The 19,302-nt window shown below is 44.7% G+C and overlaps 1 protein-coding gene across 1 annotated transcript in view; it reads right to left on the bottom strand.

The window, feature by feature from the left end:
* Window positions 1-19,302, bottom strand: part of FAF1 (Fas associated factor 1) — a 2,829,503-nt gene that overhangs the window by 731,118 nt on the left and 2,079,083 nt on the right. Inside the window, exon 15 of the mRNA XM_069642220.1 lies at window positions 10,419-10,507. Coding sequence (XP_069498321.1) covers window positions 10,419-10,507 — 89 coding nt within the window. The remainder of the gene's footprint in view (window positions 1-10,418; window positions 10,508-19,302) is intronic.

Here is a 19,302-nt window from a genome sequence, read left to right as displayed (position 1 = left end):
CAACTGCCCGAGCGGCCTTGGCACCTCGAGTACCTTGTTTTCCACCTCTGCCACTCCTACAGTGGCCCCTTTGACTAGCAGCTCCTCTCGCTTTACTAATAACAAAAGGAACCTCCCCTCCATTGCTGTCCCCTAGGACGAAAAGGCAGAGGTTGTCGAACTGCAGCGCTCAACGACTTTGCTGCAGCTTTTGAGGTCTGCAACCTCTCAAGGCTCTCGTCAGCCTTGCTGCCAAAAAGATGTACAGCATCAAATGGCATGCTGAGGAGCCAGGCTTGCACATCAGGAGCAAACCCGACTTCTGCAACCACGCAATCCTGCGTATTACGGTGCTCACCGCCATGGACCGGCTGACGCAATCTGCCATGTCCAGACCCGACTGAACGGCCTCACACATGGCATCGTTGCCATCCTGTATCATAGCAAGAAAACCATCCCGTTCGTTCCCTTCGGGAATACGTTCAGCCGCTAAGGAAACACAGTTCCACAGAGTGTGCGTGAAACGTGACAAGGCACATACGGAGTTGGCTGCCTGAAGATCCATACCCCCTGAAGAAAACACTTTCTTCGCCCAACCATCAAAACGCTTGTCGTCCCTATCAGGAGGGATGGTAGGGTACGACGCCTGCCTTGCTGGGGCCGTAGCCGCCTGCACCACCAAACTCTCTGGAATGGGGTGCATGGTCAAGTAGCAGGGGTTGCTACTGGCTGGGAGGTATTTTCGCAGCAAGACTTGCCCACTGCCAGGCGACTCTCCGGAGCAGTACAAGCCACTGCCACCCTCCTTTGCAGAGCCATATGGAACGGCAGTACCGGGTCAGTTGGTGGACCTTAGTCGAGGATATCCGTCAGGTCATCCTGCAGAAAATCCCCTGGTGGAGGTTGTACCTCGGACAAAACAGCCTCGAAAGCCGTCGAGTGAATCGGCGTCAACGTCGACAGCATCGACTGCTTCGACACAGGCCTCAAGGGTGGAGCCCCGAGCGTGTCCTTCGACAGCGTCGACTACTTCCTCAGAGGCGGAGCCTTGAGAGAGTCTCTCGACGACCTCGGCGCCACAGGCCTAGAAGTCTTCTTCGAAGACTTCACAGGTGCAAACGGGCTTGAGCGCGTCGAGGACCGGGACCGGGACCTGGAACGGGCATGACTAGAATGATTCCCCTTGTCCGAGCGGGTCCTTTCCCGTGAATCGTGCCGACCCCCTGAGCCTGAAGGCGTACGAACGGTGTCTCTAGTACGGTCACGCCCGAACCCACTTGGAGGCGCGGACGGACCGGTGCCCTGCGATTCAAGAATCGCCAACATTTCCTTACCGAAGGAAGCCCATTCCTCCGGAGTCGCAAGCTTGGTGGGATAAGCAACCCGCCGACGGGCGGAGTCCTCGGACGAGGAAGGCAACCGATGACGGCGCTTCCATGAGTGCCTCGAAGAGGCAGAGGAGTGGTGGGACCCACTCCGGGGCCGAGACACCCTAGACCTACGACGACAATACCCTCGAATCGTCTGTCGAAAGCCCAGTGGACCTCGACCTCCGGGGCTTGGACACCTTACCGACTGACAGCTTCTTCTTACGCTCCTGCAAGGCTTTGGACGTAAGCAACTGGCAGTCAACACAATCATCCGTGTCGTGGGCCTCCCGAGGCACCAGAGGCAGGCGTTGTGCAAGTCCGTCACCGACATCTTGGACCCGCAGTCCCCACACTTCTTGAAGCCCGGACGCAAGGTGGAAGAAGAGGAAGACATCCCGATATTACTTCACAAACGAACAGATTCGAAGAACCGAAAGAACAGAAACTCCAAAGAGTCTAGGCGCGCCGAGATTCGCGGAAAAAACGGAACTGAGGCTACGGGTGTCGTGCGTCCTACTTATAACATCCGGTGACGTCGGCCGTCAGAGTAGGTCCTTCGAAGACGGGGTATCGACGCAGGACGCAGAAAGATTTTCCGAAGCAGCACAGCTGTGGTGATTACTGTCATAGATATGGAATACGTCGGAGGACCCAATCCCCTCAAAATGTCCTTGATATGATCATAGCAATGGAAGGAGGAGTTTATGCCAAAATCGGGCCATCATGTTGCATATTCATACCTTCTCATGATGACGAGAATGGGATCTTGACAGAGGCCAAAACGTTACTGACGAACCTACACAACAAAATGGAAGATGGGGCTGAAGATATTGCAGATGACAGCTGGTTTGCATCCATCTTCTCATGGGTTCCACAATGGATAGCGAATATCTTCAAGTTCCTGGGAGCAGTATTAGTGATGGTGATGTTTGGATTCTGTGTGATCAGGATATGTACACAGTGCAAGAAGACAGCAAAGAAGGACGCCGGAATGTAGATCATGATTGATGTTGAGTCAGGGTTTAGACCCAAGGAGATGACAGATGACATCAGAAAATATATAGAGGCCAGCATTGTAGCACCTGAGGGAACGAAGTTCCTGCATCCAAAAAATCACAAGTAGTATGTGGTAAGATGGGTCTACTGACCTGGAGCGTTGATGAACATGTAAAATCAGCAGGATCGCTGAAGAGAGTGGTGAAGATCTGGACTCTGAAGAAGCACTTCTTCAATAGAAGATCCCAGGATGCGGAGACTGGTGAAAGAGTGGTCGATTAATCACCCCAGCGGGGAGGGATGGATTGTAGAGAAGCAGCTGAATGCCTCTGCAGGAAGTCCCGCCAACATTCTTCTTATATGTTGGAAACCGGAAATCACAAGATGCATGACACCAGTGATGGTGCCTATTCCACAAATAGATTTCGAGAAAAGGTATCCATTGAGAAGACCCTATATAATGTACCCCTCGTAGAGATGACAATCTCTTGGAGGAGATCCCCGAAGGAATATTAAGATGAGAGAAAAAGAGGCTGGTAAAGTCACCAGAAATGAGAGTGACACACTGAGAAGAATGGTCAAAGTAGATGCATAGACCTTCTAGAATCTGATGACAAAGTAAAGAATCGAGCAAACCTTCATATACAGAATGAAGATTGTACATGTGACGAGCACTGCAGAAATTGCAAGCCGACTGTGCAGATGCAGCAACGCAAGTAGACTATGTCATCTTAAAGGCTAGCTATACGTAGTGAATAGACTGCGGGCGGTGTCGGCGTTATATAGAATCTGGACATCGGTGTTGCACGTTTAGTAAGCTCATACCCGTGAAGAAAGAAGGAACGGAAAGCTGTGTCGCAGTGAGAAATCATTCGAAGATCGAGGAAAGGCCTGAAATAGCTCTCTGGCCTGGTGTCAACGGATGAAGCGGCCAAGAACCAGTTATCTATCCTTTAAGAACAGTGAACGTGAGAAGCTGAATCAGCACTTGTTAAGGTGCAAGAAAGAACACCATGAATGCCAAGAGTATTAATTCAAGACAATTAAATGCTGCAAAACAGACCAAAATACGGTCTCATGTCACGTGAGTCAAGGATGGAAATAGGAGTTGGGCATGCAGACCAGAACTATAAGAGTGTGCCTATACTCCCTTTTATTCTCAGGAGCAAGGATACTTTACAAGGACAAGTTCAAAGACAATCAGAATAGCAGATGACATGAGCAATGAGAGATGTTAGGCTAACTGGGTAGGGAGACATGGTCAAGTCCAGCATATGTGCTGCTAATGAGCCGAATGTTGCAGAAGGGTACAAGCATGCCAACCAATAGAAGAGAGCTATATAACAAAGGGCCTTATAGTTTGATAGCCAATGGTGTACCATGTATCAAATAACTGATGAATATGACTTGCACTAGGGGTGGGCATACGTTGTCCACCTGATTGTAGAGACACAATAACAACCTGATACCAGAAAGTATAATTAGACATTCCCTTTAAGCCAATCAAAACCCCCCCATAGATTTTCTTAGTTTGCCACCTCATGAGTTGGTGGCAGGACGCTGCATGCGTATATCCCACTTGCTTCTCCCACTAGAGTGTTGACTGATGCCCAGAACGCTGCTGTTATTTTAGGAACCGAAATGCAGGACTACCTTACAGCGATGATGGCGAATAGTTCCATTTTCCAACAGCTTCTAGCAGGGCAGGGGTGGTCGAAGAAGAAGTGGAAGACAACAAAGCATCAGACCCACATTAACCTCTTAAGACCCCTTACTTATATACGGGTGACAGTTCTGCTGAAAAGTTTCAACATGACATGGCACAGGCCTCACTTTAATGGTCCCTTTGTCGCTGATAACGTCACTCCCACAGCAGTTAAACTTGTAGGGAAGAGATCCTGGTTTCATCTCAGAGGCGTCAAACGCTGTACAGGTGAGACCCGCACCACATCCCAGACAAAGCAGCCCAAGAAGAGGACGGAGAACGAAGAGTACAGACACGGTCCATGACAAGAAGTTAATGAGCCATGAAGGAGAGAATTAGTGTGAGCACACTTTCTTTTTTTACCTTTGGCTACCAACGTGCACGAGTGAACACCACTTATGAGAAAAAGACGCTTACCTGCAGAGTGAAAGAAACAGCGGAAATTAATTTTGACACACTGAAGCACAGACATTAAATGTTGCCCATTCAGCTTTCTATCTATGCCTTTCTTGCATATGTTGCCAGTAGATACCAAGCATTAGTGAAGAGTAAGGTGCCCATTGCTGTCCTACTCAACATCCCCAAGACGCAGTTTATCTTTAAGCGTATTCTAGTAGCTATGCTAACAGTTCTCTCGTAAGAGTTTAGCACCTAAACACAAGGGTGAGTACAGTAAACGACAACAAAAATGATCATGACATATAATGCTGTCTATTTTGCTATACATATAATTACTGCTTAGAGACCAAGAAATGGAGGGGCCAATTTCAGGGGAAGGGGGCTACAATAAGATGGATGTCACAAAAGACATTTACATATGAGGATAGATCCATAGACACAGACAATGATGGAAGATTACTGTAGCACAGATACAATGCAACAATCCATACTGATTGGCCCCCACCAAGGGGGAAGCTAGAATAGTGATACACAAGGATCTGCAATGCCATAATACAGGAAGAAGGGAGATAAGAGGAATGCCAGGATGCTGGGAGAGACCCCAACTGCTAGTATACAGACAGGTCTTTTATTTTATTTGTATTTTTTACATTTATAAATCGCACAAAGCGGCCCTAGGGTATTGTGCTGCTGTTAAAAGCAATATTTACTTAGTTACAGGAAACAGAAGACAACTCATACCTTCCCGGAACAGATGTCTAGGTGAACCTGGGAGTGTAGTGTGGACTAGTTAAAGAGTCTCGTTTTGAGTGCCTTGCGGAAGGACAAATGGGAGGTCTCATTCCTTAGGGTAGTAGGGAGGGCATTCCATGGTTTTGGAGCTAGCTGAAAACTGGAGCTTCCCGCTTTGGCCCTTTTCAAGGTGGGGATGTTTAGCTGATTGAAGTAGTGTGATCATTTGGGTCTGGAGGAGCTGGCTCTGACTACCATTTCTGAGAGATAGGAAGGGGTTGCGAGTAAGAGGCATGTATGGGTTATGGCTAGGGTCTTGAATATGATACGTTCTTTGACAGGGAGCCAATGAGTTTCGCGCCTGGCATGGGAGATATGCTCCCTCTTGGGAATGTTCAGTGAAGCTCTGAGAAAATTAATTTGAATGATTTGTAGTCTGTTGAGATTTTCTGCTGATGCATGTACCAGCAAACAGAATGTTGCAGCAGTCAGGTTTTGCCCCAATGGTGGCTCTGGCTATTGAGAGACCGTTCTGCATAGACAAGTAAGGTCTGACTGCAATGATCAGTTTCGTTGTGATGAAGCTGAGGAGGCAATGGTGCTTACATGGCTTGTACTGAAGGCGAGACAGTGATTTGTGTGTTATCTATGTTGAAAGCAATGTATCGTTTGCTAAGTTTATTAAGCGTTTCCTTGGGGCCAACCAGGAGGATTTCGGTTTTGTCCCCGTTGAGGCAAAGCCCATTGGCTGCCATCCAAGCATGGATGGCGGCATAAGTTTTGTGCAGTTTACAGGAGAATAATGGGTTGAAGGGCTTATGGAATGGTAAGCACATGCACTACTGACAATTCCAGTGCAAGTCGTGCAGAAATAAAATGATGAATGCCTCAGGGACTGGACAGAGTATTCAAAATTGCTTACCTGGGCAGAAAATGAAGCAGGCCCTCTACCCATAATACTCCTCAAGAACGCATCATTGTTACCAGAATGATGGTCCAGTGAAACTTGGAGAAAACTGGCTGCAAATAAATTTTGAAGATACCTGTCATGAAAGTATGAACAGCAGTTCTCATGGACCACTACTGGGCCTGTGGTTCCCTAGCATACATGCAGCTGCCCCCAAACTGTGGAGGGATATGTTCCTTGGTGCTACTGAACACACCAGCCTTGGTAGTACGTCAGAAAGACCTCAAGATAGATGCGTCCCCAAAAAATGAAGCACACATGAAGAAGAAAAGGTCAATTGAGCTGAACAGAGTAAAGAGGAAAATACATCTCCAAGAAGATGGATGCAGCACTTGACACAATACCAGAGGAGCACAGGCTGTTCATCAGGACAGAGATGTTCTTCACTGCTGTCGTTCCTGGAATTCAAGTGAACGTGAATGCCAAGTAATTTCAGATTACACAATGGGAGCTGGCACAATCAACTCTACAGTAAAGGGCTTGAATGCCATAATGGAATAGCGCTGAGCCATGAGACTCATAACCCTTCAAAATAGGTACGTTCTCCACCTCATCACAGAAATGGAGGGCGGCGTCTGCAAAAGAATTGGGCTGTCCTGCTGAACATGCATACCTGTCCATGATGCGTAAAATGGAATCCTCAAAGAGGCAACCGTGTTGCTGTCAGATCTACATGCTAAGATGGCAGAAACAAACTCGACAGAGGCAGAGGACGATTGGTTGGCGTATATCTTTTCCTGGATCCCATCCAGGATGGCAAACAGCCTAAAGGTCTTCATAGCTGTGCTAGTATAATTCCGATTCTGTGTCAGAGTAGCAATAGCATAGTGTAAGACAACCCAGAAAACAATAGGAATGAAAATATTAGTAGACGTGGATACCAAGATAGACAGAGACACACAAACCTTTGAAGTGCTGCAGTCATATCTAAAACAGAGTTCCCTCCAGGTACACACATATTTTATCCCCAGGATGCTTGCAATTATGCAGAATGTTGGGTCTGGTGCAAGCAAGACAGAGTGCTGCTATATGACCTGGAGTGTTTCATGATAACCTGAGTGGGGTAACAAAGGTGTGGACCCCCGACAACCGTTAGTGGGGAAGAGCCTCCAGTTAGTGTGGTCAATTACTCAGCCAGAGGGGAGAATGAAGAGAGGCAAATGAACGTGTCAATTATTGCTTCGGCCCTCCCCCTGTTTCGACGGTATAGACATGAAGGGTGTATCTCGCTCATAGCATCTACCACGTCACCAGCACTCTATCGCTGATGCGATAGACAATACTTCCTGAGACAACCTTACAGACCCTACCCGGATGACATCACCGAAGCAATAAATCTGCAGGCGATGGAACCTCTGGATGAGCTATAATCACGAAAGAGACAAATGGCATTATGGCGGGAACCAAAACACATAGATGCACTAGACACAAAGCACATTTGCAACCACAAAAAAAGATACATGAACACTAGGTCAAATTGCACTTAGACATGAAGAATATGTTTGCATTCACTAGGGTAGAAAAAATATACTCTCTTTCTATGCTGAAACGTAAGTCGCACAAGAATATACAAATGCTTGTTTAATGCAGAACTCAACCAAAATTAGTGGCCATGTAAACCAAGATGGAGGACGCAATCAAGTTAAGTGAATAGGAGACACCGGGAGGCCATAAGATAGCAGAGAGACCCTGCCTTACTGAGGCAGTGAAAGAGCTAAACCTGAACAGCACAGATAACAAGTGCACAGTTTCCCCAAGGTAAATGGGGAAATACTGGTTTGAACCAGCATTGGAAAGGTACAGACAATAAGCAGATCCCAGACAACTATCCGAAGAAGCAAAGAAATAAATGTTGCGGGAAGGTCAGGTTCCCTCCAGCTCACACCTGCCAACAGAGGAAAGTAACTCAACAAGTTTCTACAGGCCAAGTAGGTAAAGTCACCCAGAGTAAAAAGGGCTAAAATCATCAAATTACTGAGCAGAATAATTTGTGACTTGCAGGTGTCAGATAATGCCTATTCATTAGAACCAGACATAGGCAGGCAAAGACCTTGGTTCCCATCCGTCTCTTTGGGACGAGAGATACAACCACAACTACACCCGTTATTTATACTGAATACAGTGCTTTCTTTTTATGATTACATGAAATTTCTCTGCAAGTGAGCACTTTTGCAAGGTAGTGGTGGTAGATCTTCAAGTCTTAGGGCCTCATTACAGGTTTGCCGATCCGGAAACAATGGTGCCAGTAAGCTTACCGGCACCGTTGTTTCCGGGACCAGCAAACAACGAGTCTGCCTGCCGGAGCCGCTCTGCCCAATAGGTCGGACCCTGCCGGACAAAGTGGCCACTGTAAGCAGATTGCCATGGAGGCCCCAGCACTATTATTAACGGTGCCGGTGCTTCCGGGTTCCCCACTCCCATAGAGTCCGATGGGACTCTATGGGAATGGGAAATTACAATTTACTGGTGCCTGACTTTCCAGAACGTCGGGGTTGTAGAGAGAGGATGGAGGGAAGAAGACAGGGAAACCAATATTAAACGGGGTCAGGGGTACAAGAGAGTGAAAGAAAAAAAACAAGCGAGACCTGGGTGATTGGACGGCACCTCTTCTTGATAACAATACTATGGTGGAAACCAGAATAGGATTCACCTAGTTTGTTCCCAGAAGAATTAAGATAGATAAAGCATTTGGCTTTAGGCCATCATGACCAGTCAGTCAGTTAAAAGACAGTGGGGGGCTACTGATCTACAGTGACCGTCTTGGGGTTTACTGACGCTTGGGTAAGGGAAGGGAAGGGAATCGGGGGAGAAGAGAGAGAGAAGGACTGAGCCCCTCCTCAATCATTTCAATAAAAACGCTTGACCTCAAGAACACACCTAATGTCCAAGATAGTCCATCTGTGACGGTTTGAAAATTTGGTGGTGCATAGAAATGAAAATGCAACCTTTTACTTTGCCCCTTTACTTCTATAACGGATCTGCAGAGTGCACTTTCTCTCCTCTGATGTCAATGCATATTTGCAGACTTGAAAGTAGCTCACAAAATAGAGGACAGCCGTACAAAAAATAAAATGCATATATAAATGAAGATAATAAGATGGAAGGAAACTTTCTTTCATTTGAAAGAAGGCAGAAGAGGAAATATTAACAGTTAGGAACATTTACATCAGTAAAAGCTTATGTCCAATTTAAGGACAAGGTACTCCCATTACAATGTTTGACCTACATTTCAGTAGTGTCAATGTTGCTCAAATGGTTCTAACAACGTTGCAACAAGTGAAACATAATTCTAAAACCAGTCATCAATGAGGATGCAACAAGAGTCAGCAGTCGTTCCAGGATGAGAAATAAGTGAACATTCATAAAGTGCTTGCACAGACGGGTGCCACTTCCATGACAGAATAAACAATTTAGATAACATGAACAATTTTGTCTCAGCAGCCGTGTTATAGAGATGAGGTAGGCAATGGTGTTGTTCAAAGGGTAGTTAACAATGGAGACCATACCGAATAGATGGACAGGTAAATGGGGGCAGTTTGCTTCTTAAAGCTGCTGATAAGTACCCAATGATAGCTTCTGCGGACAAAGGATGCTCAGAGATGAATTATGCACAAGCTCATTGTAGCTAATTTCTTCACTTATTCACTAAAGATAGGGTGTTAACTTAAAGAGTAGTCTTAACAGGAAAAGGAGAGGTGTACTTTGGTTTTCAAGTGTTCACACTGAAAACCAACAATGTAGGCGGCTGACCAGAGAACTTGTCAAATTTGTTGTCATCAAGTATAAGCTAGCAGAAGCCTGAAAGGATGTGGGGATATTTCAGTAGCTAAGCCGTAAACTGCATGCTGCCTTAAGAGGCATAAGACTTCCATGAAATGGATTGAGAACCTTGAGGTAAATCAGTGCAATTCAGTGGATTGTTCAAAGCGCTTGAGTCTGCTAACAGACCATGACTTTCGGGGCTACTGAATCCCACACTTGCTGATGTCACATAAGGAACCGTACGAGAAGAAGTTTGCATACGCAATGCATAATCATATAAAAAGGTGTGGGCTAATAAGTGCATATTTTAATAATTTATCCGATTTTAGAAATGTGGGCTCCTAAATGGTGGTGGTGTGCCCAACAGCAACACAAAAAAAAACATGCTGAAATAAATAGGCTCCATCCTTACGTTCAGAATATGTGTGGGTGCAACAACTGAATACACAGAAGCACAAAGTGTGCAAACATGATATCTGCTTGACGTCTGTTCACCATATGCCCTTACCTCATCCTTGATATCTTCCTGCTGTTGTGAAGTGAATATCTCCATTGCAGCCATTTGCCTCATCATTAGTTCATCCACCGTTGTGTTACCTAGCAACACAGAAAATGGTCCAAAACTTCATATTACAAAACTTATTAAACATGGAAAGTCAGTCCAGAATTAATGTCAGGCAAATTAATAAATCGACCCCAAAGAAAACATGCAGATCAGACGTTGGAGGTCTTAATTAGAAAATGTAAATTTTCAAAGTTTGTGATTACCGAGATGGAATCAAGACAATGCATTCAGTGCTTTCTTATTCGCCATTATTGAAAATGGTCTTCTATGCACAAATAGTATCAAATGTAATTTTACTGTATGGCAGACCGTCTAAAATTGCATGTGAGTTTGTTAGTTGAGTACTGCATGTTCACAAAAATTGACAGCTATAGCTTCGACAACGTATACTCAGCACTACGACTAGGATGGCATCAATAGATGTCTTCTTGTTCCAAAACTATTTCTAAATGATGTGCAAAAATCTGATCCGAACTGAGGTTTCATAATTTAAAAAAAGGCCTCTTAGATTAACTTGAAGTTTCTATGAGGCCTGTTGCAGACTTCCAAATGTCCTACTATCTATGGCGAGCTGTGGGGTAAATTCGGCCGCAAGATACAAACGAGTTAAGCTCAAATGGTGCAGAAATATGAAAAACACACTGTTGGCAGAGACGAGACCAGCATGTAATTCTACACTATCAAGTAACAAAGTTGGTTTAAAAATAAAAAAGGAAAATTAAAGGGGCCCTGTATTGGAATTACAAAGCCCAATACATGGACCTGTAAATGCAGATTTGCTACAACTTATCTGACATGGAACTGTGTGAATTCTGCAGCATGGGAATTAGCATATACAGAAAAGCTCCACTGCAGAACTAAATTCAAAAGGCACACATTAAGGTAACTAGTGGATACAGTAAAACGATTTTAAAATAAGCTGCAAGAATGAAGATGGAGCAAAATGCATCTCGTGGGATGCAAGCCACTTAAGCAAAATATATATTGTGGAAATAAAAATGCATATTAAAAGCACAATGTTTTGTCATCAGAGCTGTCTTTAAAACTTGTGTTCAAGTTTAGAGACCCTCCATTCCCCCCATTTGATTCAAAACCCCAAGCACTGGTCACCTTCCATTACATGATTGAGACACAGATGGGCAATCTCTCTTTAAAGGTTCTGCAGAGCCAGATAAGAGGACAGCGTTTGTACCTGGCCAAGGTTTATTGGGTGAACAGATGACCACTTAGTCAACAAAAACTGCTGCTAATGGATGCGAACTCCGAATAGTCAAAATCCAATTCAGTTTTGTGGTGAAGCCGAACTGAGGACAACTGACATGCACAAGAGAATGTCACGTGAGTCAGGGGGAGGAGCCATCTCCTCTGCTCAAAAAAAGCTAAGTAAACAGATGGGCATCAACCCTGGGAAGAAATATGTTAAGTGCTTTATTGCAGGCTTGGGTCAACAGAAACCAAGACCAGGCCTACATGCAAGTAATGGGAAGAGAGCTGTGCTGTTGGATTGAACTAATGTTATGTGTGTATTTAATAGTCTAATACCAGGACTCAGAGAGGGAGCCAATTCTTGTTCACAACATCCACTATTATACAAGTAGGTAATTTTTTGTCAAACACTTAGGGCCTGATTCATGGAACGTTTTCCTATGGGATTGCCCCATTATAAAACACTTCATGAATCAGGCCAAATGTGGTTCTTGCATTTTTCGCTTACACATATCAGAGTATAAGTGGCATTAAATATTGAAAGAGATATCTCATATCTCTTACAGACTGGACAACGAGTGACTACTTAGAAACCATCTTAGTGGAAGGTAGAGACTAAACAGGTTGGTACATTGGTAACATGCATGTGTAGTGTTGATATTGATTAGTTGGAATATCCCTTTGAGGATTTATTTTTATTTTTTTGACAGCCCAAGATTAACCAGCAGTTTCACCTGAAGCAGGGGCATCAGGCCGCGAAACTCGTAGTGTGGTGTCCAGTGCGAGCACTGTGCTTTAACAAAATTGATGTTTTTTGTGGTTCAGCTAGCACGCTGATACAAAACTGATTTATTCGATGCATATTCTGTACAATGCATAGTTGTGGAAAGTGCGCAATTTATGTTAGGAACAAAACTCTTCAGTGAAGTGTTTAAATGAGAGTATCACAAACCCTTAAGGGCATTGGAGAAAAATATATTTGTTTTTTTTAAATGTTAATTTAGGAGAGGAATGTGAATCCTCATGTGAATTCAAACATTAAGCACATTGAATTCATCAACTTTACTGATATATATATATATATAAATAATGAAGAGGTCATTGTGATACCTCAAGAGGAGCGACCAGTTATTTCATCAGTGGCACTGATGAATTGTGTTGACGCGTATATTGTACCCTTTGTAGCAAGGGTGGACCCTGATCACTGCAACACACTTTAAACAAGTTGATTTATATTCCTTTACTTTTTGTAAAACTATATTATACAGAGTTGTGCACCCTGATCCTCATATAGATTGTATTTAATAGAATGCATAGGTTTATATGGAGAATCCTATTTTGCCCATTAATCAGGGAACCATGACACTTACTGAAATGGTTCAAATATGGTTGAAACACTTATGAAAAGCCCCATCTGATGATACAGCGTCTCTCAAAATTTGACCTTGCGAATCAGACTTGCAGGCTAACAATGTTAGAGAAAAGGTTACGAGCAGAGTCAGAAAGATGGTAGCGTATTAAATTATTATATGAATCTTGTAATGCTAAACTTTATCTTGTTTGAATAAATCATAAACATCTGCCATTCACACCTGCAACCGTGTGCTGAAATGAGACATTCCTGATCAGACCAATTCAGAAATGTTTAGCTTGTGACATTTATTTATAAATTGAAGAAAAATTTCATGATGAAGATTTTAAGCCCAGTTGAAGTGTTTAGAAATGACATTTACAAAGGGTTGGAGCCATAATTGCCAGAAATGGAAGCTAGTAAATAAAGGAATCAATCATTGCAAAGGGGTTAGGGGGACAATAGTTGTCCAATCTGAATCATGAGCCAATAAGCGGGCACCTCATAATGTAGATATTTTGGGGTGTGATTATGGCTTTAAAAGTAGACGCACAAAGGGATAAGGGAATCTCTTGCCAAAAGGAGGATTGCCTGTCCAGAATGAGCTTACTAAAGAGAGAACTGTCTGGAATGATGTGAGCTATCTGAGCTAACTGGAACTCTATAAAACTAGGGCAAGGGAGTCTTAAGGAGGTGGATGCGACCAGAAAATAGACTGAAATATGGAGGGAACCAGGACAGAGGAATTGATGATGGAGGCTACCCACTAATGAGTCTGGAGAGGCAGTATTACCAGTTCCCTATGCTTCCCATGAGACAACCCTGGAGATTGATGACTTTCCTGAGCATACATCCAAAGAGATATTCAATGTAAGTACCTAATCCCAACAGAACAAACCATTGGTGAGGGTCTTGTTAAAATGGTATCTTTTCCCATATGGACATTTTTGGGGGGGCATAGGGGCATACAGCCCTTGTGATTTATTCATAAGGGCATACAGGAGTAGATCCCTAGCCCTTGTGATTTATTCATAATTTAATGAATTCCCACATTGCCAAATTACATGGGGGGAGGGTGCTTGGATATGTTTGAAATCTTCAACCTTTTTCCCCAGTGTGAATAATGGTATAGTACTATAAAGTAACTTTCAACCACCTGTATCCCTGTTGCAAACCTCAACATTTACTTTAAGGGAAGGGGGATGCAAAAAACAATTTTCAAACTATTATACACTCCCTGCGCTTTGCATCAAAGCAAACAGGGTGCCAAATAGCAATTGATTATCTTGGTCTGTGCTTTTCAGGAAAGTGTTTTCTAGGTTTAAAAAGTGAAACAATTGATTAAAAGCACACACTCTAATGAGAATGAGAGTGAGAGAGACAAATTGAATGAGAGATTGTTCAATGTGATTTATGTTGTAGTGGCAGAAAGTTGCTATAACATAAAAATAAAGAGTGCTGTGCATGTCTAGTCTGTTGCCAAATAGATTTTCATAGAAAGTCAGAACATTTACAATCCATATGGTAAAACAAAAACTGCCATGTCATGTTCTTGGGCACTGCCCAATGTGAGGAGTTAGGAATGATACATGGACACAACTTAGACATTGTAAAGACTTTATGGGGAGATCTGTACTTCTGCTCCTAATGGTAGGGTAAAGGCAGAGAACAACCCCAACAAGGCTCTCAATTTGGTAAACGTTGACGAGCAGCCTGGCTTAAGCTTTCAGGAGGTGATGCAGGGAGGTTCTTAAGTACAATGTTTCTCCAAAGAGCCCACAAAGGAATGTCCAAACACAATGTTAGGTGATAAAACAGCTTTTTTTTATATAAATAAGGTTTGTTATTTCTACCAACAGTATACGAATAGAAATAATAACACTTGTACATGGAACAAATTATTCAGAGTACAGTAAATATATACACCTTGTGGTACAACACACTACTTAAATTCAGTAAGAACTTCACTAACTGCAGACAGTTTTAAATGGCAGGTGATTTCTTAAATAAGGTGTAACTCGCGTAGAATAGGAAAGAAAGGCAGGTTTAGTTATGAACCGTGGTAGAATGCTATCTTTAGACTAGACAAGTAATTCTGAGTAAGAACCCCCCCCCCCAAAAACCTGGGCAACCTGTAATAGAAAAGTTAGGGAGTAACTTAAGTTGTCTTTCACAGCCCAGTCCAATATAGTTCAATCATTTTTGTGCTTTCTTTTAAAAGGTTCTACTACACCAAAGTACTAGAGAGGCCACGGGAGAACAGGATCCAAAACGAATCGGTGACCCCTGGATGACCCCTGGACGACTGAGGCTAGAAGATTCTCTTCCTCGTCACAGTACCTTTGGTGTCTTGGCTTTACTCAATTCCCTTCGAGGATGGACCTCCTTTGGAAGAAGGAGCCACTGGGATGGGAGTCCAAGAATAAAAAGGACCAAAGTCTTTCAGAATGGCAGCAGTAAGGCTCTCCATGGTGCACTCCTTTGGTCGACGATTCCTCCGACTGTAGAAGTCTTGAGAAGAAGAAACTTGCTGTGGTCTCCTTAAAGGCTTGGTGGATGATAAGACCCCTGGGACACTTCGATGTCTTTCGGCAGCAACGGGTGCATTGGTCACTTTTGGTGTCGGCTTTCAGAATGTCATGGTTGTAGGACTTTTGGTCCTTTGGTGTTGCAGCTGCTACACAGACCTCTGGACGGCTTCTGGCAACCTGGACTCAACCAAGTCTGAACCCTCAGGATGATTGTTAGCTTTTATCTTCCGTGGCACTCTACGACTCTGGGCTCTCTCTGGTGGGAGAAAGTGGTCAGTGGTTACTGCATGAATGTCCTTTCAATTGTTCTTAAGCAGTTTGGAACTTTCGCAGCTCTGTGTGTCCAGCAGCACTATGCCAGGGTACCCCCTCTTCTGGGAGGTAGACCGCAACAGCAGTTACAAAACACACCTCCGGACCATGGGCAACATCAATGGACTTCTCTAGCACTCCTCTTCTGGACATCGAAGACCCCTTCTCCGAATGGCAGGCACACAGGACTGTTTTCTGGGATACTTTGATGAAGAGTCGCAGTTTTGCACGATGGTCCCTCGTAGCTCGGGGAGAGGTCTCCTTTGCAGGTTCTCTCTGGATCAGTCCTTGGGAGACACGACAGCTTTCGGATTGGTTAAGAAATGTAGTATTAGACTTGTCTTCCAGAAGCAGCTTCTTCTTGCTAAGCTTACACTTCAGCTACTGAATTGTTAAGTGAGAGGTCCCCAGATATACACATCTGTCCCTCACTCACTCTGGCTGAGCCAGGCTCAGTCAGCCAATCACACAGTAGGGCAGTCAGGTAGGCAGGCAGCCAATCAGGCTCACAGGCATTCAGGCCATTCACTTCACCGGGACAACCATAACAAGATCTGTGGATTGGTGCAAGTACCCAGCCTTTCAGCACACTACACTGCATTCATGTCCGTTTCAGGCAGGGCTGTCTCATTCCTTGTGCCACATATACAGAAACCACACACCCATAACAGAGAATGTGTGTTCGCTTCAGACTCCATTCACACAGGTCTCACCCCTAAGGTTTACCCACAACACCTGCGAAGGCTCCAAATCAGACAGGAGGCAGCCCCAGAGCCATATATGGTATTTGCAGCCAACATCCAGTCAGGGGCAAAGAACAACAAAGACATATATGGTATCTCCACTGACTAGCCATTCAGGAGGAATGGACAGAGTCAGGCATCCTAGGACTTTGCGAAACAAGGTAAAAGGCAATAGAAACCAAGAGACCAAAGTGTCCATCTTGCCTTCTGTCAGGAATCCACTGATTCCTATGGCAGGGTCTGGGTATCCTAAAATGGAGGATACTCAGAGCCACTGTCAAGTCAGCATGAAGCTGCCACCAGCCCATACCCTGCTCTGTTGACCACCCACAGGTCCCCAAAAACACATAAGGGGTAAAAGGGTGCACCCCCACCCATGGGGGCCATAAAGGTATCCCATGGGTGATGTTCACCAAAAGATGAGAATGAAAAGCTGCACTGCCAGAGGTCCATGCGGCACTGCAGTGGCAGAAAACAGAAAAAACACAAAGAGAGAAGTGGTAGGACAAGGACAGGAGGCCCTGTCTTTCCATAAGGCATTTCCAGCACTACAGACATGATTTTGCCAAAATATGTTTATTAGAACATAAAAGGGGTTGGGGAAAGACCCAGCTGTCTCTGCACTAGCTGAGTTTCCCTACATAAACGCAAAACTAAGGATCTGTCGATATCAGAATGTCCAAAACAAAAACATCCTGTGTTCAAAGTACTATTCTATGGCAAGACTGGAGGCGAGCATTATGCTTCAACTTCATTTATTACTACTCCTCAGCAGTTTCAACAAACTAACAACAACAAATACTGTGAAAAGTCCCAAAGTGACTTTCTTTTCTGAACTACAATCCCCATAGTGTATGTAGTCCATCTTACTCCTTGCTCAGCTATGACCACATCCTGTCCCTGAGCTCCTCCTCTTCTTTTACTGCTCCTCATGCAGATAAGTACCTTTCTACTCATCTCCCTTTAAGCATGTTTGAGAGTTGTAGATAAAGGGAATATAGATAGCATGTGATCAGTTATAGCGACATTAGGTTGATATATGCGAAGCGTGCATTAATATATTGAGCTATACCTCATGAGATGATAGAAGACGCACAAGATTTAGCCAGCACGATCTGACATTTACCGAGCGGTAATTCCTTATTTTTATTCAGGCATTAGGAAGGGCCCCACGACGCTCTCACCCTGTGCCGCATCATCGACACATCCGGGCTGAGCCCACGCGTCGGCAGGGCCCGCAGAGCAGAAGTCCACCGAATCGCTCCGCCCCCCTCCTTTGGAGCTCAGAGCGCCGCTCCCATCATCCGTGCAACGCGGAACTGGAATAGAGCGGACCCGAGCACGGCGGTGAACAGACCACAATACGTTCCGACCTCTGTCGGACTAATAATTAAATACTGCGATCACCAACGCCCGCAACAGCGTGTCACGAGCAGAGAAGCTCCTCACCCACACGCGCTCACAGCAGATAACCTCCTGAGAGAAGCTCCAGCTAAGAAGCTCGTGGAATCTGAGGCCCAAAGGCCCAATTGAGATAAAAAAGCCATCCCTGGCAGTGAAATCATAATTCTTCCGGTGCAGCCACAAAGAGTATAAAAATATATGGGATACATTACTCACCGTAATCGTATTTCTGATGCTTGTATCTGCTTAGATTCACATGCTGTGCATAGGCCGACATCTAGTGGAAGCTGTGGAGTATTACAGTTTGTTTTTCGAAACTCGAAAAAGGGCGTCGACACAGGGCGTTGCCAGTAATACTATCCCTAGTGCGACGTCCACTGTACCCATGATCCCTCACGCGTCTAGGACCCTCAGATTGTATTTTTTCTGACATGAGGTAGCATGAGGTAGATTCACATGCGACCCACCCTTCCTCCCCCCTGAGAGAAGGCGCTTGTAGTCTTACCTTTCTATCTATCTGCTTGGATTAGCTGTACTCACGCTAGCGCTAGCGTGAGTACAGATAATCCAAGCAGATGGATAGAAAGGTAAGACTACAAGCATCCATGCGCCTTCTCTCAGAGGGGAGGAAGGATGGGTCGCATGTGAATCTAAGCAGATACAAGCATCAGAAATACGATTACGGTGAGTAATGTATCCCTTCTGAGGCTTGTGGAATCTGCTTAGATCACATGCTGTGCATAGATTAGCGAGCAGTACCTGAAGGAGGTGGGATGCGAGAAGGGTCATGAGCAAATACATGTCTTAGAACCGCTTGTCACACTTGTGTATCTGTCTTGGAATGAGTGTCAATGCAGTAGTGCTGAGTAAAAGTGTGAATAGAGCTCCAAGTAGCTGCTTTGCAAATGGTGTCAAGAGGCACATTTGCAATGAAAGCCAGAGTGGCCCCAATGCCTCTTGTAGAGTGGGCCCTAGGCGTGAAAGGCAGAGTTCTTTCGGAGAGTGAGTAACACAGCTGGATACAGTTAATAATCCACTTCGAGGTGGCACCTTTAGAGACGCGATCCCCCTCTCTGCCTGTAACTATGGAGACAAACAGCTGATCTGTTTTCCTTAGCGGTCTGGTCTTGTTTACATAGTAGAGGACCGCCCTACGCACATCAAGTGTGTGTAGTTTCACCTCAGCCGAGCTTTGTGGGTCTTGGAAGAAAGCCGGAAGCTCGATGGACTGGTTCACATGGAATTTTGAAATAAACTTAGGTGAGAACCTAGGGTGTGTG

Source organism: Ambystoma mexicanum, chromosome 1q (genome assembly GCF_040938575.1).
Source record: "Ambystoma mexicanum isolate Mex_15411 chromosome 1q, UKY_AmexF1_1, whole genome shotgun sequence".
In the NCBI taxonomy this organism is placed as follows: Eukaryota; Metazoa; Chordata; class Amphibia; order Caudata; family Ambystomatidae; genus Ambystoma; species Ambystoma mexicanum.
Note: the sequence above shows the minus strand (reverse complement) of the source record. Positions and strands in the feature narration are given on the sequence as shown.